Source organism: Pleurodeles waltl, chromosome 10 (assembly GCF_031143425.1).
Source record: "Pleurodeles waltl isolate 20211129_DDA chromosome 10, aPleWal1.hap1.20221129, whole genome shotgun sequence".
Classification (NCBI taxonomy): Eukaryota; Metazoa; Chordata; class Amphibia; order Caudata; family Salamandridae; genus Pleurodeles; species Pleurodeles waltl.
In genome coordinates this window covers 955716499-955737726 of record NC_090449.1, presented here as the reverse complement: position 1 = coordinate 955737726, position 21228 = coordinate 955716499, and the positions used below count along the sequence as shown (strand labels likewise).

At 45.9% G+C, this 21228-nt stretch overlaps 1 protein-coding gene across 2 annotated transcripts in view; it reads right to left on the bottom strand.

Annotated features, from left to right (window-relative positions):
- Positions 1-21228, bottom strand: part of MALRD1 (MAM and LDL receptor class A domain containing 1) — a 2469603-nt gene that overhangs the window by 433934 nt on the left and 2014441 nt on the right. For both annotated transcript variants that reach the window (XM_069211777.1, XM_069211778.1), the window contains exon 31: positions 1313-1379. In XM_069211777.1, the coding sequence (XP_069067878.1) occupies positions 1313-1379 (67 nt within the window). The remainder of the gene's footprint in view (positions 1-1312; positions 1380-21228) is intronic.

Below are 21228 nucleotides of genomic sequence, written 5' to 3'. Positions count from 1 at the left end.
TCAGAAGCGGAGTATAAAATGACCCTAACAGTCCTAGGTAATGGTGCAACTGCATTTTTATAGCAACACCTATGGGAGTACTTCAATTGTCTGCGCGCGTTGGATATAATTCAGATAAAGGATGCATTATATTTAAGGCAAACATATTGTAATATTTACCAGACCACTACATTTTCTGCGTGATGTGAGCAATTTAAAGGAACTTCTCAGTTCATTTCCAATGACAGTCTCTCTCGTGAAATGAGATGTACAGATCGGAGATCACCTGACATTACTCATTTCGCCATCTCTCCTGTCTCTGAAACCCAATAAGACTGAGGGCCTTTGGAGAACGAGTTACTCGGTTACAACGGTGACGGAAATCCCGTCCGTCTGAGTGTAAATCCCATGACATCCCATGGGATTTGCATTTCAGCGGGCGGGATATCCGTCACCAGTAACTCGTACCCCAAGGTCTAAATCAGACCCGGTGTCTCTTCCATCTCTCTATTTTAGCCCACCAGTCAGTGGCATGATGCACGAAGCCCCTACTAACGATGCCATCTAGGTTAACTTTAATTTACCACGAAGAAGCTGAAGTAACATCGAATGCTTACCCTAAGTGCACAAGACTGAATCTAATAACTAATAATTCAACAGGACTAACAACTATCCGTGGGTTCTGGAGTAGACTGCTACTCTCCGTACATCTATTCAATGTCACATTCAGCAACCGCGCATGCGAGTGTTGAGTCACATACGCTCCTCACTTTAAAAGGAACATTTCAGATCGTCTTTTTAGATCCTTTCACGTATGGTTGAAAATAAGGCATTCTCTGGAGAGCGAAAAACAACTAGGAAAGACAGCCAGAGCTGCGAACAATAGAGAAGGCGCTTTACACACACAAACTTTCCAACAGTGACAACATTATTGCGAACATTCATTTTCAACATGCTGAAAGCCTGCAGTGCAAACACGAATTAATTAGCTTTAGTATTTTTACATGATGTTTTGGGGCACAACATCAGATATTTGATGTTATGCTGCGGAAATACAGAACGCCCAATAAAAGGAAGAAAACCCAGAGGCAAAGCAAGCAGCTGGTATTCTTTTTGCACAAAACCCTTTGGACTTCTTTCTATACATAAATTTAACTGAGCAAATATTGACTACGTATCAAGCTACTATGACGCAGATGAGTATATATATATATACATATATATATATATATATATATATATATATATATGTATCTACACGTTTAGCAAAAAGTCAACTGTAATCTTGTCTTCAGGGAACTCTTTTCAACGAGCAAGGAAATGTTGCACTTACCTGCACAAGGGAACTTCATTCAAAATGAAACACGTTCCTCCATTTTTGCAGTATCCTACCGGGCACACTGTGGAAAAAGATATGTCAGATGTATTCTATTATTTGAAACTAACGGATTAGTGCGTTTTGAAATTGGTGTTATAAACCAGGATATAGAAACAGAGAAGTATTCTGTAAATGAAGAGAAACGTTAATGTATAAAACTTTTGCGAAGATGACCAGGAGGCAAAGTTTGAGCAAATGAAACCTCACGATGCTGCAAAGTATATATGTTAGTGCATATCATTGATTTATTTCAATGGGAAACAACTGTTAAATCGTAGCAATATTGTGACATCGAAGCGTTTGCATGGTAATATCACAATGCTTCTCCACAGCAATGCCTGTGTTACGTTTAATGCAATTGGAAATATAATCAAGGAAAATTAAAGTTAAGTTTGTTCCCTAATACCAGTTTGAAAATATGTGGCAATAAACATGTAACAGGCAATGCATGAAGATTAAAATTAAAATTCCTTCTCTTGTGGTCATGTCTTCATTAATGCAAGTGCATCATATGTGACTAAGGGCCAGATGTAGCAAAGTTTTGCGAGTCGCAAATGGCCCGAATCGCTATTTGCGACTGCGCAAAATCGGAAATGGGATGCAAAAATCCCATTTCCGACTCGCAAAAAGCGATGCAAGCCATTACCGACTCGCAAAAATTGCAACCCCATTTTGCGACCCGCAAATAGGAAGTCGCACTTTGCGAGTCGCAAACCATATGCAATTGCAACTCGCAAATTGCGACTAGTCGCAAAAAGCCCAGTTTGCATGTCCCATTTACCACTAACTCAGAGCAGGTGGTAATCATTACCAAAGTATAAAAGGAGATCCAGAAGGCATCTGGGTTACTCAAGATGGCGGAGATATACCTGATAGCAGTGAGGAGGAGAGTCCACGCAGCCCAGCAGAGGAGGAGGAGGAGCCACAGACAGGAGAAGATTTACAGAACAAGGCAGACTCTTTTTCAGCAAACTGAGGAAGAGATATATGACAAATACCGACTTAGCAGCGCAGCCATGCTAGAATTAATAGAATTACTAAAACCACAGCTAGAACGCCAGACTCTGCGCGGCTGTGCCATCCCTACGCATATGCAAGTGCTATGCTCACTGCACCTCTTGGCCTCGGGGAGCTATCAGGGGGTCATTGCTGTGGCAGGTGGGGTATCTCAAACTGCACTATCAAGGTTCCTCATGGCATTCCTAGATGCCATACTCACACACATGTCTCACTTCATATACCTACCCAGGAATGAGGCAGAAATTAACAGCACCAAGTTGGAATTTTACCGGATTGCCAACTTTCCCCATGTCATAGGGTGTGTAGATGGGACACATATTCAAATATGCCCCCCTGCTAACCTGGAACATCTGTTCCACAACAGAAAGTGTACCCACTCACTGAATATTCAGGTTGTTTGTGACGCTCATTATGTCATCACTGACATTGTCGCAAAATTTCCAGGCAGTGCCCATGACTCATACATTTTTAGGCACAGTGGGATACACCAACGCCTGGAACGTGGGGAGTTTGGAGACGGATACCTCCTAGGTAGAGCTGCATACACCTCGTAGACATACACACAGATCAATGCTGCACACCAACCAGGAATTTCTAACAGTGTAATGTTTGTGCCCAACAGGTGACAGTGCATATGCACTACGGCCATGGATAATGACTCCGTTCTTAACACCCAGCAATGATTCCGAGAGGCGATACAACAGTGCACATAAGAGGACCAGGAACCTGATTGAACGCACCTTCGGTTTGCTGAAAGCAAGGTTCAGATGCCTCCAGTATGCCCCCATTACAGCATTCAAAATTGTTGTCGCATGCGCCATCCTGCACAATATTGCCACCCGACGTGGGCTACCTCTCACCCCTGCAGACCCTGATTCTGAGGATGAAGAGCAGGAGCATCAACATCGCCATTGTGGGGATCGGAGCATCGCAAATCAAGGCAGACTGAGACGGGAACACCTCGCAACCCAATACTTTGGAAGGTACGTGTCAACTTCAACCATACTCACCTATTGACCAAAAAATCAATTTGTTAAGTGTAACAAAAAAATATTTAATGTGTGCAGAAAGTGAACTATTTACAATGACAAACTGTTCATGTACTTCAAAAAGCCAACCATGCATGGGGCACATTGCCGTCATGTGCCCCAACATCAGGGACAGGGTTTTGTCTATGACCTACGGCGGCCTCTGCCAGCCTGGCTGGTCCCAGGTTGTTCTGCAGTGCTCTGCCTGGTACTCCCACTCCGGAGCACCCTAGTGTCAGTGGCAGAGACACTGCTCACATTGGAGCCCTCTTCGCTGTCCTGGGGGGTGTCCCCTGTACCCCTGGACACATGCTGTGCCTCCATTAAATCGATCACATGTGTGATCCGGCCCAGGCCACTTGCCACATCCCCTGCAAAGTGGCCCATTTCCACTTGGAGGCCGACTGTCCTTCTTGACAGGCCAGTCTTGTTGACTGCCAGTCTGCCAATTGATGAGGCCATCCTGTCCAGCCTCTGGAGCAGCTGGCGGTCCCAGCGCCGCCCAACCTCGCTCTGTGACAGTAGTCCAGCCAACAGTCCCCGCATGGACAGGGCTAGGTCCCCAGTGTTTGTGCCAATGACGTCCAATTGGGCATGGAGCTGCTGCATGCTGGTCTCATTGCTCCTCACAAAGCGGTGCAGAACCCCACTAATTCTCCCTAACATTTGGTTCTGCAGGCGCTGACCACAGAGCAGTTGTTCCTCGGTCATGGTGGTGGATGGACGCCCGGACTCAGCCTGCAGCCCTGCTCTCCTCAACCTGCGTTGCCTGCGCAGCGGTGGATGCCCTGTGAGCTGTACTGTGGCACTCCTGGCTGTTGCTGGCGCAGCCTCCGGAACCACTGTTGCAGCAGGGGTAGACATCAAGGGGATGGTGTTTGTGGTGCAGGTGGGAGTGGTGGCAGCTCCTGTGCTTTCCTCATGGGGCTGGCTGACTGTTGGCACCTGGCTGCTGTGGCTTGTGGTGGTGTCTTGTGGGAGACCTGTGGGACCTGGGGAACAGACTGTCAGTGTCTACTATCTGTTGCACACTTCCTAATAAACATTTGCCTATTGACTGCCTACTTGACTACATTGCCCATAATGCATCATTCTGGTGTTTGCTACCCTGAAATGGAGCTATCTTGGTTGTGCATGCCCCTGTGTACATGGTGGGTGGGAGTATGGCATTGATGGGGGTACAGGCATATCACATGGTACTCACCGGTTGATGTAGTGGGCTCAGAGGTGTCCAGATCTCCAAATCCTGTAACTGCCTCCTGCTCCAGGGTCTCCTCCACCCTTTCCTCCAGGGGTGTGGGAGGTGGTACGGATGATGGTCCCCCTCCTGTGACTCTCATCTCCCGGAGCCTTTCTGCCACCCTCTCCTTGGTCCGGGAGCGGAGGTCATACCACCTCTTTTTGATCTCATCCACACTCCTGTGGCTGACCCCCAGGGAATTCACTTTTTCCTGAATTTCCAGCCAGAGTTGTTTTTTTGTTGAGTCAGGCACATTGAGGGCTGCCTTTCCAAAAAGATCATCATAGTGCTGACAGCATTCTTCTGTCAGCACCTCCATCTCCTTCTCAGAAAATTTCAGTTTTCTCTTTCTGGGTGTTTCTGCCATTGTAGCTGCTGTTCCTCCTGTTGGCTGTTCAGCAGTTTAAAATGGGTGTGGTCCTCCCTCCTCCCAGGTGTATTTGTAAACTTCCTGGCTGTGATGTCATCATCACGTGCCAGGAAGTGTTTCCAGAGTGTTCTGGAGTGGTTTCTGGAGTGTTCTGCAGCACCTGCAATCAATTTACATGGTACTCGCAATTTGCCATACCCACTCGCTGATCAAACCACCTCCCTCTCCAACCATAACAGAGCAAAGGAAAAATAAGGGCATTGATACCATGAACAGAGACCAGAAAGGCCTGAAACAACTTGCATTAGTGAAGCATTTCATAATTAAGGACTGGCCTAGAAATAGCTTTAGCTGTTGTGCCAGACTAATGTGATTACAAATAGATTCATAGAGGGAATCTGGGCTAGTCCTCTTCATCCAGTGGACTGCTGAAACACCATTCAGGTTTAGCTTTTTGTTAGAAATGGGGTCTTGGGTTGACAGTCAGGTTACCCCCTGTTCAAGCAAGGACCCTCACTCTAGTCAGGTTAAAAGAGAATCACCCTCAGCAAACCCCTGGTTACCCCCTTGGTAGCTTGGCACGAGCAGTAGGCTTAACTTCAGAGTGCTAGGTTCAATGTATTTGTACCAACATGCACAGTAACTTAATGAAAACACTACAAAATGACACAACACAGGTTTAGAAAAATAGAAAATATTTATCTAAAGAAAGCAAGACCAAAACGACAAAAATCCACAATACACAAGTCATCAATTAAAAAGCAAAAAGAGTCTTCATGTAGTTTTAAACATACACTTACACTGTTAGCGTGAAAATGTATCTTAGGTGCGTCAAAACTAACCCAGCACGGGCGAGTGTGCATCAAAAAGAGATTGCGATGCGTCAATTTCAATCAAGAGCGAGACCATGCGTTGTTCTCATTCCGTCGGGTCGCGTTGTTTCTTCTCTCCGCAGGAGAGCTATGAGTCGAACCGGTCACCACTCTCGGGTCCGGGCAGGCCTTGCATTGTTTTTACACTCCCAGCGGTGTTTGCGTAGGAAATTCAGCTGTGCGGTGATCCGAAAACCATGCAACGCGGGTTGCGATCTCCCAGCCTCCGTCAGCGATGCTGCATGTTGTTTCTCCAGCTCCGTGTGTCGATTTTTGGTCTCTTTACAGGCAAGTGTCGATTTTCAGCCGTGAAGCCGGCAGCCTATTGATCTTTTCCCCGCACAGCGTTCTGTGCGTGGATTTCTTCCTCTTAGGCTGCCAGCTTCTCCTTTCAGGGTCCCAGGAACAAAATTGGCACCGCTTGACAGAGTAGGAGTATCTCCAGAGATTCCAGGTGCTGGCAGAGAGTAAAAGAGAATCGCCCTCAGCTAACCCCTGCTTAGCCCCTTGGTAACTTGGAAGAGCAGTAGGCTTAACTTCAGAGTGCTAGGTGTAAATTATTTGTACCAAAACACACAGTAACTTAATGAAAACACTACATAATGACATAACACCAGTTTAGAAAAATAGGAAATATTTATCTAAACAAAACAATACCAAAACGACATAAATCCGATGGTAGTCACAAGTTTCATCCAATGGCAATGGTCACCTTTGAGTTAGGAGGGTTTACTAGCCTAAACAAGGTAGCATTGAGGTCTGCAATTTCAGTGGAGAGTTTGAGAAGCAACCTAGAAACCTCTGCTTGAGCTGAGGTGAAAAGGAAGAGTCATGCAGAAATGTTGGATTTGCCTGGGTGTGTGTGTGTGTGTGGCCTCATGGGCCCAGACAGCCAGTCATGGAAGTCAAGAGCACATGGAACAATAGCCCAGTCCCTCACAATCAAGAGGAAGGGCAAGAAGCATACGAAATCAGTCTCAAAACTTCACACAGCCCTGAAAGAATCTGGCCCCAGGGGGAAGATTTGGAGAGTAAAGGGGAAGAAGAATCTCCTCCAAGAGATCTGCTAGAGCTCTCAAAGTTTCATGCGGCAGGAGGACCCTACAGGGAGAAACTCTGTCGAGCACAGAGAACATATTCAGTCCTTGAAGGCCTTCAGCACCAGGCTGAAATCCAGGAATAGGGGAATACAAGTGGAACCCAGACGATCTACTCCGAGGTAGGTATCCTATACCTTGATGCTAGGTGCTCAAAGGCTGTGGTAACTAGGAGTTTGGTACAGGCCCTCTCTCTTAATTTTAGTCCACTCCAACAGAAGCCACCAGCAGGGTTCTAGGTCAGGTCCAGTTGAAACTCATCAGCTGGTCTCTTCAAGACAAATGGTCTTCTTGAAGCTTTTGTGTCCCTGTAGCTTAACAGGTCACCAACCAACTGACCCTTGGAGTCCTCTTCTTAGTCGTATTAAATAAACCTTCCACCCAGTGGGGAGCAGTAAAAAGAGATAAATAAATAAGGTAAGAGACATTACACCGAGAGAAAGGTGATTTGCAAGAAAGCAAGAGGCGAACAAGACAACATGATACTTCCATGCAGCGTTCACTTAAAATATGCATTTTTACGAGCATCTCTGCCTTGCCAAGGGCCGGAAGTCCCAAGTTCTACCCTGTCTAGAAGAATATTGCCCCACTGAACTTCCTGACACATCAGACATCACTGGTCCCTGGACTTGAATGTACCCGTATCCTGAGGAAAGAATGCTGTTTTTGTTGTGCTGAACAATTTGGCGGACCTGCAGCTGGTAAGCCATTCATTAAAAAAGTAAACAATTGTATTTTAAACCTAAGACATTGCATACATTGATATACACCACGTTACACCACATTATAAAATGTTGCAAAATATAAACAGATAAAATAAATAAAAAAACACATTAATTTTCTGTAAAAGAAATTGTAAACGTGCAACATCTATACAAACCACACTACAAAAAATGTAAACATAGCATATGCAAGTGCATAGAAAATTACAAATATGTATACATGTCTAGCATCCAAGTGTCGCTCAGCTCAAGGGAAAGCGTCCAAGGTCTGGCCTCTATTTGTGTGCATCCAGAAGAAATGTTGGTCTATTGTGCATTTTTTCCTCAGGTGATGCCTGATTAGCCGTGGTTCTTCAATGTGTAGTTCTATATAGCATAGGGAAAAATCCCCACCTACACAGTGCAGACTGACATTCGGACAATTCTTATAAACTATATGCCTATGAAATTACTTGTATTAACCTTATGTTTCTATTTAGAAGTACCAAATTATAATTAAATTGTGATTTACGACTAGAACGAGGAATACGTGTATAGCAATGTCCCACTATCCATTCACCTTTTTGGAGAGGCTTCGTACCACTTGACTATTTAGGGCCTCATTTGAATCAGGATATTTCACTTGAGCAGTAACTCTGAGCGAAATAACCCGAGCACCCATTAAAAGAATGCTCGGGTCTGGAATCATCAGTTCAGAAAACCCCAGACTTGTAAGATTTAATGCAGAGCCGGTGCTGCAAGAAGCAGCACTGCCTGGCCCTTCCAGCCCCTGCAGTAGTATGGGGGCAGATAATGTGCCCACCAGACGAACACTAGTGTGCCCTCCACCTCCATTGCACCACCCACCCCTAAGCATCACCAGCAGTCCTGTAGAAACCTTTCACCTACTCCGAGCATGTGTAAAACGCTTACGTTTTTTTATTGAAATTGTGAAAAACTGCCCTGTAAACCCTCAGTTAAATCTGCGTCCACGTTGTTATTTCCCATTTCAGAGGAAAACTCCCATTGGCAGACTTTGTTGTGCAGATACCGACCGGTAATTTAAACCCAGGCTCTCCAGGAGATCCTCGGCAAATTCTGTCCACCTCGTAATGATGCCCTTATTGTTATCAGCCCTTCCAGTTATTTGTCCGATTTTTTAAATACATTTGTAACCAGTCTAATTTTGTACGCAAAATACAAAGAAGAGCAAAGTAAACCTTGGGAAGCAAAACAAGAGCCCTGGGAATCAGTGTAATTGCTGCCACTAGCAACTCCCACTTTAGTTGTGGAATCACGTGCCCAGTACAACTGGTGATTCTAAATAAACCCTCTTGTGCTAATATTGTAGCTACTATTTATGCCAATGTTGCACAATCACTATGCATTTCTTAAATACGTATACCAATAATATTTGCTTGAGTACATATTTGGAGATATAGAACGCATCTGGTAGAGGAATGCACTGCTAATCATTCCCCTTCCAATGCTACATCACAACTTTCCATGAAGTATACGACGTTTTACCAGGCCAAACTATTTACCTGATTTATCATAAGTGACAAGTTTGATATTGCTATTGAATGAATGATTTTCTAATGAATTTGATAAATAAACAATGTTGCTGCAAAATCCCCCTACAATGTAATATTCTTATTAATGGTTTAATCAGTGGGGTGGAGAGCGCACAGATGCTTACCATCTGTTCTGTGGCAGCTCCAGTCATTACTGACTGGTAGCTGTTATAGACAAGACCCACGAGAAATCAATCTCACCAGAGTAAGTTGTTACTCGTTTATTTTCTAAAATTACATTTTAATTTGTTTTGTTTAACTGGGCAATGTTGCTAACTCTAAACATGATTAACTGTCGATAAATTTCACGATCCCTTGATAGTAGTTGAATACAAAAACAATAAAACCAATGAAAAATAAATTGCCTCATATATCCATATTGTTGTTGGCGTTAGACCCCAAAAATATAAACTATGTATTGTAAAGAATACATTTGAACTTTTAACGAATTGAATACACAGGATTGAAAGAATAGGTCAAATATTGTTTTTGGCAGAATTTGAAATTTCAAGTTTTAATTGTGATTATTAGTGAAATACACGCCCTCATTTTCACAGAAAGTATGTTACAAAATAAAAAATAAAAAACTGCTGTTAAAATACTCTGTAAAGTGTATGCAACACAATAAAGGTCATTTTTGCAGCAAACATGTCCTGCTAGGTTCTTGTAGTGAGCATTTAGCAATATAAGCACTTGGAGAGGTTGAATGATAGAAACTGGGGGGCTCATTTACAAGGCCCTATGGGCACACTGCACCATCGGAGCATCATTTGTTTTTAAGCTCCGGTGGCGCAGTGTGCCATCCAATATTTACAAGGCCACACAGAGCAGCATGAGATGTATTGGTAATCCCCATATAGTTGAGATGTTGCACCGAATTTCTCCAAGCACCTGCAGCAATGTATTGGGTTTGGGAGCAAAGCATCAGTTCCAAAGTGCAGAAGTTCTGATTGTGATGCACCGGGTTTCTGCATGCTGTAGATGCAAACCGTTGATCTTCTCCACACAGTGGCTGCGATAAGTTGGTTCTGGAAAGGAGATTCTGAGTTGAATGCAGAGGTTCTGAGTGTGATGCACCAATATGTTTCCTGCAATAGTGGCGATGTGTTGATTCTGCTTTCACAGCAGAGAATGTGTCGAATCGAATGGAGAAAACTCCTAAGTCCACTTCCAAGGGGCCAGGACTTGGGTGGCACCACTTGGGAATTCAGACTCACAAACAGATGAGGCCAAGGGTTGGAATAGGAGGGTTCTCAGTATATTGTTTCCTGAGATTTAGGCAACACAAAGCAAATCAGCAAGCCCTTGAAGACACCCTGGGTTCAAGTGACGCAGGTCCAGTCCTTCTCACCCAGGCAGGGGAACAACAGGCAGGAAGTAGCTCAGCAAGGCATAGCAAGGCAGAGTTCAATAAAGCAGCAGTCCACCAGAGTAGCAGTCCTTTTAGCACAGTAGTAATTATTCCTGGCAGAGTAGTCACTCACTTAGCTGCTGGTGTCAGGAGTCTAGTACCTATACCCAGTTGTGCTGTTGAAGTGGGGGAAACTTCAAAGAAAAACTTTGAAGTGCACAAGGTCCCTTCCCTTCCTGCCCTCGCTCCAGATTCACTATGGGGGTAGGCAGCCCTTTGTGTGGGGACAGGCCTGACCCTTCCAGGTGCAAGTGTCAGCTCATCCTTCCCGTCCAGCTCAGGAAGATCCATCAGCCTGGTTTTGGGCCATCAGGAAGTGAATGGTACATCAGACACACCTAAGCTCCCTTTGTGTTTAGCTTTCTGGAGAGAAAGCACAAAGCCCAGCTGTCACCCGCATCATACGTGTATTGGAGACAGGTAAAGGGCACAGAATGCTTTAGGTAAGGAAAAGGCCCACTTTCTAACAGTGGCATTTTGGAAGCGGAACTGACACAACCTCAGCTACAACAGCAGAATCAACGCATCACTGCTGATGTGGGAGCCAAATTAGTGCATCACACTCATAACCTCAACATTGCATTTGGAACCACCACACTGGAACCAATGCATCACCACAGCTGAATGGAGAAGATCAACGCATTGCCTCTACAGTATGGAGAAACTGGGCACATCACATTTGAAACTGCTGTACTTCAGAACTGACGCTTCACTCCCGGACTTGACGCCTCACTGGAGTTGCATGGAAACATTTGGTGCCACACCTCATCTGTGTGATGATCACAGATGCATATTATGCTCCGATAAGTACTAAGGTACTTTTACACAGTGGTCCCTGCATGGGTTCTGTATTTGGCCTGTGCTCCATCGCGGGCGACATGAACTCTTGACTTTGTCCCGGTCCAGTTTGACCAAGTAACCATCGTACTTTTCTTTCTATCACACCACAAAAAATTAGTTTCCTATCTGCTGATATATTTTTAAGTATATGTATAGTTTTTTTGCAGGTACTTGAGTGTTGTGTGCTAGAAACAAACTGCCATCCAACATCCTTTCCTTTCACACCACCTGTACACCAGCAAGATTTTCATTTAGTCCCTTTACAAAATCCTCTAACCTTGTACTCAAAAAAAGAAAAGTAAACACCGATCACCATGTTAAAAGTAATTTGTCAGAAGACATGGCCTGACATTTGACACCTATCTTTGAACACACGACAAATATAAAAAGATAACAATGAAACATTTAAGGTATTTGTATTGCTCATTCACTTGACTCAACTCTAGCATAGTTATTTAGGGGTGCTGAAGCACCCCCAGCACCTCTACTTTCAGCTCCTATGTCATGCTCATAACTACAGAGGGCATTATTGATTAGTCAGACTTACCCTGACTAGGAATTGGCCTTGTTATCAAATAGCGTTAGCAATAAAGTGTAAATGTTCAAGAAGGTGAAACGTTAAGGTTGTTATTGATTGAATGTGGAGTCATAGAGCCAGAGGCAAATCTCATATTAAAGGTCGAAAGTACGTAGTATAATCTACTGTCCACAGTCACAGTTTGTCACAATCGTATTATACTGAATAAGTAACAGAGACTTCTCAAACTCAAAAAGAACTAGAGTGCTTACATTCTGTACTCGTAAAAGTGAAGCTCACTTCAGGGCCACATTGCCTTCGCAGATGCTATGTATTTCATTCATACATTTCAATTATTGTTTGTAGTTTCACCACAGTAACTCCATTAAGCATCTTGGCATTGACAATAATTAAGGCTCCATACTGTGAAAATCTTAGAACCCAATGAGCAAAGAGGGGAGGCAAAATACATTAGCAGATCAAAAACAACATCACAGATGTCTTAAACATAAGGTAGTTTTGAAATGTATGTGGCACAGAAGTGAAACATTCTTTACAATGTGGTTGTGCAGCTTTTACCACACATCCTTTACCATGCAATGCCTTTTTCACTGCATTTGTCTTTACCACACATACTCATACAGTGAAATAGTTAGTATATGTCAGGCAAGTGTATACATGTATTCACTGAAAAAGCACAAAGGTTAAAGTAACTTTATAGTTAGTTGAATTTGTCAATGTCAACATAAGTTCACGAGTTATAGTTAGCAGCACTAACTATAACTTGTGCCCCTGCCATACACTGCTTATGACCTCACATATGACATTACTCATGACATGTTCTATGACCTCATATATGCCATCACTAATGAGACCTCACATGACATCACTGAGGAAGGAGAGGAGGGCCGTTCATCTACCCTCCCCAAGCCTTGTTAGGCCCTTGGGACCCCATCCCCTAGGGTCCGGTGTTCTTTTGAGGGGGTGCAAAGGTCCTCTGCCCTGGCTGATTTCGGCCCCATGGGCCCAATCCCCAGGGCCTGGCTTTTTTTTTAGGGGGTCTCTTGTGGCCCCTCTCTCCGGGGTGATTTTGGCCCTTGGGACCCTATTATCCAGAGCACAGTAGCATTTTTAAGTGGAAGGGGCATGCAGTCCCCTTCCCTGGGCTCAGTTTGGTCCTTGGGACCCCATCCTTTGGGTCCTAGCATAATTGTCATAAGGAGGGGGCACAGGGCCTCCCTCCCTGGCCTAACTTTGGCTTGGGGGGCCCCATCCGCCTGAGCCCAGTGTTAGGTTTAAGGGGAGGGGGTACGCAGCCCCCTCCCCAGCCAATTCTGGCCCCAGAGACCAAGACCCCAGGGCCCAGCATCATTTAAGAGGGGGAGGCGAGCACACTGTCCCCCTCCCTGGGTGGATTTTGTGCCCCAGGCACCTCATACAGGCAGACTTCAACCACAGAGACGCATCCACCAGGGCCTAGCATAATAAAAGGTGTGTGCCCTGCTGTCCATCCAGGACACCCACCATAGTGTCTTTTGAGGCCATTGATGAAGCCGTTGGGGCCCCCTCACCCAAAGTTGGCTCCCAGTATTTCTCCCACTCACAGATAGCAGCATCTAATGCTGTTCCCTGTGGGTGGGAGCAATATTTTAATTCGTTTACCTGCCCGCTTAAGTATGGGCAGTGAAAAAGATGAAAAGCATGCTCCCAACAGGAGGGAGAAGTTTTTGAGATCCCAGCCGCTGGGAGGGGACTTGGTGTTTGCTCCCACTTGGCAGGAGATTTAAAAATTCTCCTGCCAAGAGACAGCTAACACAGGTTTTAGCTGCTGCAGGCAGGGAAACTGCTATTTCCTGGGGGTGGGCTCCCTGAGACATATTCTGTGAACGGACTCAAGGGATGGGGTTCTCAGGGCCAATAATGGCTCAGCTGGGGGAGGCCACATGGCCCCCTCCCCATTTGTTTACATTTCTGCCCCAGGGGTTGGCCCTCTTCCCACAAAAAATAATGGTAGCCCCAGTGTAGGCTCCTCGAGGTCCCTGGCGGCTCAAGAAGTAGGGCATGCGTCCCCTACCCCATAGAAACAGTTTTTGGCCCTGGGGTGGGCTCTCTGGGGCCTTTGGAGGCTTGGGGTGGGGGAAAGGCAGCCCCCTCCCCCTATGTGAAATCAGCACCAGAGAAGGCTCTCCAGAGCAGAAGGTATTTAATTGTCCTTGGCTGCCATTTTCCTTTTTATTTCCCAATCCTGCTAGAGTCTCATGGAATTGCACACTTTTTTGCCTTTTTTTTCTTTTTGTTCCCTTTGAGTCCTCCCTATGGGTAGTAGGAGGTCAGGGTATTCCTATCCTGCCACCATATATCTTTATTTTGTTTACATCTTTAAGAGAGGGGACTAAGTCCCAAGTCCTGTAATAGCTATCTACAAACTTTTTCTCATATTGCTGGCAGCCAATCAGAGCGCTCACTTTTGCAGGAGTCTAACTCCCCTGGGAGCGAGATGGCCCAAGGGAAATAAAGCTCCCTGGGCCAGTCAGAATGCTCTATTTTCAAACTGGTGCTACCTTGAGAGACTCTTGAGACTGCGGGCCCAGCTACTAAAATGTACAATACATTTTGACCCTCAATTTCTCAAAAACTACTGAACAGATTTACACCACATCACAAAAAGCTTGTGCTTTTTGTGATGTGGTGTAAATCTGTTCTGTTCACGCCATTTTGGGACCTGGGTTCAGCCAAATCCCAGACAAAAAGATAAAAAATAAAAAAAAGCGGCCAGGGTGGAGTCACCCTCACCCCTTAGCTCTGGTGGTGGTTTCCTAGGTTTCCTAGTTGGCCACGAAGCCCCCCTCCCTGAAAAAAATATAATAATTACTCTGTGCTCCAGGTTATGGGGTCCCTAGGGCCAAGAGTGACCTGGGGGGCTCACAGAGGCCATGGTGGGCTGCATGGGGGCCATGTTGGGACGCGGTGCCCCCCTCCGTGAAAAAAATATAATAATTAGACTGTGCCGAGGGGGATGAGGTCCCCAGGGCCAAGATGGGCCTGGGAGGGGGGCCGAATGCCCCTACCCCAAAAGTAAATATTTAGGCCAGACCTTGGGGATGGGGGTCGCTGAGGCTGAGATCTGCCTGAAGAGGGGGGGGGTGCAGGGTTGGATTTTTATAGCGACTGGCTACAGGCCAGGCCCTGCGGCCAACCCCCACTGTTCATGGCGAAGGGCCGTGTACAGCGTAGGGTTGTGTTGTTATAGGCTGTGCCGAAGGCCTGCGCAGTGGTGGTGGATTAACGTATAGTAATGAAAATTACTTTACGTTCGAAAAAATGAAGAAATTCACTGAAAAAAACAAACATTACTGGGACATTATAGTTAGGAAATAGAATATACAAAAACATTGAAATTCGCTTAAAAAAACAAAGGTTTCAGGAACGTTATACTTAGGCTCACATTTTAAATACACAAAACCATAGAAATTCACTATAACTAGTTCTCTAAGGTAACTATAACTCATGCCTCCGCCATGCAGTTTTTTCATCAACAATTTTACTGAAAATATTTTTTAAAAAACAAAAGGTAACAGGGACGTTATATATATATTTTTCCAACTGTACAACATTCTCCAATAACATACACATGGCGAGAGATGCACTCACGTGTGGCAGATCTGCTGTTTATTGTGAAAAAGTGAGATCAGCTACAAATACATCCAACGTATTTCGGTTGTCAAGACTTGATCATGGATCATTTCGCAGTAAACAGCAAACCTGCCACTTATCAGTGCGCCTCTCATCTGTCCATCTAAATGTAATTCGAAAATGTTGTACGGTGACGCACCACCACAGAGAAATGCTCCACCGCATTACAGCAGAAGAGTGCCCAGAATGCCACAAAGGGCAACTTTTGAGGATATATATATATATATATATATATATATATATATATATATATATATATGCACACACACAGATATATAGTCATACACATTTTGAGCTTAGCGAGGCAGATGAGTGTGCTTGGGGTAAGGCATAGTCTTTGTGTAGCCAGTGAAGGCTGAACAGTGTTCAGCTTCAGTTAGGGCGGGTGAGCAATTGGATCCCTGGGTCCTTCTGTTGATTGGCGTGAAGTCCTCTCTGACTTATTACTCTCTATGTCTGTTTTTTTAATAGATTATTCTACTGTTTTTTGCAGACTTTTTGAATAAATGTTAAACAAGGGGTGGAATTAGGCATTTTCAGCTATTTTCAAGCTGTCAGACAGTGTTCCTTTGGAAAGACAACAAAAGTAACACGTAATTACCAACCCTCTAGAAACTATTGTTTCGCAATAATGATGAAACCTACATGATTAAAAGGTATTACTAGATACAACCATATTCATGTAAACTTGATAATTGTATGTGTCGAAAGAGAACATTATCAAAAAAAGAATGAGCATTTGATTTGATCACACATATTCACTTCTAAAGAATTGATTAACATGCACACATCATTCATAGAGGGGGAATGCAAAAAGGGCAATTCAGATATAAAACATGATGTTTGCAACACCTGAGGGGTCAATGAGGAGGCTACATAGTCTAGGCAATGAGTGCTATTTTCCTCTTTACGCAATACTTCTGTTTTAGAAAACTGTGGCCCATTTGTGATTTAATTAGAGACATGCCTTGAGATTAAATAGCAATCTCAGTGCATTTTGATCGGAAGAATAACATTATTATTGTGTTCTTCACAGGTCAGAACCCGAACAATATAATTAGGTGTTCCAGATATATAACATATTCACTAAAGTATAATGGAAATTATGCTGAATCCTACGACATATCACGACGTACCAGCTATCTACATAATGTAAACAGCATAAAAGTAAGGGAATGAGAGTGCCCTTGCTTGATAAGCCTGAGCTCGACAATGACATGGTCGACAGTATAGAATGTGGTCAATAGTTCCATACCTACTGTTAGAAATGGGGTTTCTGGTTGGCTAGGGTATGCACCTCAGCCAGGCAGAACCCACCCACTCTAGTCAAGGCAAGGGAGTTACACGTCCAAGATAACCCCTGCTCACCCCCTTGGTAGCTTGGCACGAGCAGTCAGGCTTAACCCGGAGGCAATGTGTAAAGCTTTTGCACAACACACACACACATGTGACGCAATATCCCCACCACAAAGGAAACACAACACCAGATTATTTGAAAATATACTGTATTGTACACAACGCAATTATCAGATAAACATCACATATCAGTACTATCCTGCTACCTTAGCAGTTGTCAGAACGTTACACATTAGTTACTCTGCAAATTAGCAGTAGTCACACATAACACACAGGTTACTCAGTATTCTGCAACACAAGCAGTAGTCAGGAAAACACGTTATTACATCACAGCACTTGTCATAAGAATATCATAAAATGCCCATAGTAGGAACATTAGAAAACATATGGCAAGTTAGAAAAACATATTAGCAAGCATGTCCATAAAAGGAACATTTGCATACACATATGTAAAAACATCAAACGCAGGTAGGTAATATATGAATCAAACAAAAGTCTGTAGAAATAATTTTGGATTGCAACTATATTGGTCCTTTAAACAGTACCTGGTTGGATGAAGGCACCTCCAGTGCCTAGAAGGCGAACAATGGGGCCCCCGGCACTCCTATGCGCAAAACGGGGGCCTCCCTTATACTCTGGGGTCAGAGGAGGGCGACATGCACCTCCTCTCTTTTATAGACAGGCCCCTCTGGGGACCGTGATTACTAGGGGCCCCCCAGGGCCTCAACTGGCCCTCACAAGGGGGGCCAAAGCCAGCAAAAACAACTTAGGGCAGGAGGGGGGCACCACGCACCCCCTCCGGTTTAACGACAGGCCCCTCTGGGGACCCGCGATTCCTGGGCCCCCCCCCCGGCCTCCACTGGCCATTCCACCAAGGGGGGGGGCCCACAATAATGCACATTTTACCTAACAGCAGAAAAGGAGCGTCCTGCTCCTAACGCAGATGCCAGGGTGAAGGGGGCACTCCCCGCGCCTTCCCCTGGTCCTACTGTGAAGCCACAAGAAGATCGGACCCCTCCTGGGGCCCGAGCAGACACTCGCCCGCACCCGATGCGGTGAGCGAGTGTTCTTCCAGCTTCCCGGGCCGCTGCGGTGATCTTATTTAAAGGGGCACAAGGCAGCAAGGAGCCTACGAGCTCCCAAGGCTCCATAAGCACGCTGCAATCAGCGCTATGGCAGCCGCAACCACGGAGAAGCCCCCCTCATGAAGAAATGGATGCAGGGGTCAGGGGCCACAGCACCCTGCCCCTGGGGAGCAGAATCTTAAGACAAGGTCCTCAGGTGGAGGGCCCAGCTACAGGCCAGCACAAGGGAAAGGCAGCAAGGGGCAAGTCCTTCACAGTGACCAGGCAGGTCACAGGTCAGCACAGCAGCAGCAGTCCATGGCGGTTCCTGGTGAGTCCTTTCAGCCTTTGGTGTCCACTTCCAAGATGATTCCAAGAGTCTCCAAATTGTGGGGAAAATTCCCATGTACTTATAGTCAGTTCTTACAGTGTTTTACAATGGTAGGGAGAGGAGGTTCCATCCAGTTACAACCGGTTCTGGGAGTGCCCCCGCTCTCCTTTCAGCACAGGCTCCAAACATCAGTGGGGGGTTAACAACCCTATTGTGTGAGGTCAGGGCACAGTCTTTACAAATGCAGGTGTGCCCCTTCTCTCCCTTCTCTCAGCCCAGGAAGACTATTCAGAATGCAGATGCACCTCTGTGACACCTCCACCCTCCCTGTGTACAGGCTGTCTGAAACGTATGCACAAAGCCCCAACTGTCCCTCCGCCCAGACGTGGATTGGAGTCAAGCTGCAAAACACCAGAGTCATAAGCACAGATAAATGCGCACTTTCTAGAAGTGGCATTTCTGTGATAGTAATAAAAAATACACCCACACCAGTAAGCAGTATTTATTATCACCATCACAACCATACCAAACACGCCTACACTACCCCTCATAAATCAGACAATACCCTTTACACATAAAGCAGGGCATTTCTAATGCAATCCTATGAGAAGGCAGCAGTCACAGCAGTGAGACACCAAGTTAGGCTGTTTGTCACTACCAGGACAGGCCATGCAATATGGCACATGTCCTGCCTTTCTACATACATGGCACCCTGCCCATAGGGCTAGCTAGGGCGTACCTTAGGGGTGACTTACATGTAGTAAAAGGGGAGTTCTGGGCCTGGCAAGTAAGTTTAGATGCCAGGTCCCTGTGGCAGAAAACTGCGCACACAGGCCCTGCACTAGCAGGCCTGAGACAGGTTTGAAAGTCTACTTCAGTGGGTGGCGCAAGCAGCACTGCAGGCCCACTAGTAGTATTTAATTTACAGGCCCTGGGTATAGAGATACCACTGTACAAGGGAAGTATAGGTAAATTAAATATGCCAATTAGGTATAAGCCAATCATACCAACTTTAGATGGGAGAGCACCTGCACTTTAGCACTGGTCAGCAGTGATAAAGTGCTCAGATCCTAGAGCCAACAGCGAGAGGTCAGAAAAACCAGGAGGAAGGAGGCAAAAAGACTGGGGATGACCCTGCGTAAGGCAAAAAGTCCAACACAACCCCCTACCAGCCAAAAGCCAGGGGAGAACAATCAATACCTTGATGTACTTCCCTGATTGGGGCGATAGAACAAGGACCCAGGCCCACAACAGCAGGGGCATGTTCCAGTTCTACGCCTTCCTGACTCCACTTGGATCTCTCTGTCAATGCTTCCCAGGCAGCCTAGACCAACCCACGGGGTTCTCTAGCTGCCAATGGCCAGAACCAGGCCATCTAGGAGCCTCTGGTCTCTGAAACTATAACGAGTGGGGGGCGGTAGCCCCAGGTGCAAAGCAACCTGTCTCAACTCCATTTCCAATGAGTTCAGGGGCTCTACCCTGCCACTGATCCGCCAACCTAGGGCCAGCACCCATAGGTTCTACAGGGGCTAGAGGCGAGGCTCTCCTCCCTCTACCCCTCCGTCTAGAATCCTGCGCTCTTCTCCTAGGATGGGTATCACCAGAATCCACACTTGCCAGGGTGCTGGGTACAGCAGCCCTGCACAACTCTCTCGCCAACCCAGGATCACTGCCTGGCAACTGACCACCCAACCTAGGGACGACACCCTTGGGTTGCACCGGGGTCCAGGGCTGGCTTCCCCCTCCCTGAACCCCACTTCCAGAGTCCTGCGTCTCCCCACCTCGGGAGAAGCCACCAGAAGTTTCACACGGGGGTGAGCACACTAACCGCCCCCCCAACCAGGTTAGACTTTACCCCCTGAACCTGTCTATCTAGTCCTCAGGTGGAGGGCCCAGCTACAGGCCAGCACAAGGGAAAGGCAGCAAGGGGCAAGTACTTCACAGTGACCAGGCAGGTCACAGGTCAGCACAGCAGCAGCAGTCCATGGCGGTTCCTGGTGAGTCCTTTCAGCCTTTGGTGTCCAGTTCCAAGATGATTCCAAGAGTCTCCAAATTGTGGGGAAAATTCCCCTGTACTTATAGTCAGTTCTTACAGTGTTTTACAATGGTAGGGAGAGGAGGTTCCAGCCAGTTACAACCGGTTCTGGGAGTGCCCCCGCTCTCCTTTCAGCACAGGCTCCAAACATCAGTGGGGGGTTAACAACCCTATTGTGTGAGGTCAGGGCACAGTCTTTACAAATGCAGGTGTGCCCCTTCTCTCCCTTCTCTCAGCCCAGGAAGACTATTTAGAATGCAGATGCACCTCTGTGACACCTCCACCCTCCCTGTGTACAGGCTGTCTGAAACGTATGCACAAAGCCCCAACTGTCCCTCCGCCCAGACGTGGATTGGAGTCAAGCTGCAAAACACCAGAGACATAAGCACAGATAAATGTGCACTTTCTAGAAGTGGCATTTCTGTGATAGTAATAAAAAATACACCCACACCAGTAAGCAGTATTTATTATCACCATCACAACCATACCAAACACGCCTACACTACCCCTCATAAATCAGACAATACCCTTTACACATAAAGCAGGGCATTTCTAATGCAATCCTATGAGAAGGCAGCACTCACAGCAGTGAGACACCAAGTTAGGCTGTTTGTCACTACCAGGACAGGCCATGCAATATGGCACATGTCCTGCCTTTCTACATACATGGCACCCTGCCCATAGGGCTAGCTAGGGCGTACCTTAGGGGTGACTTACATGTA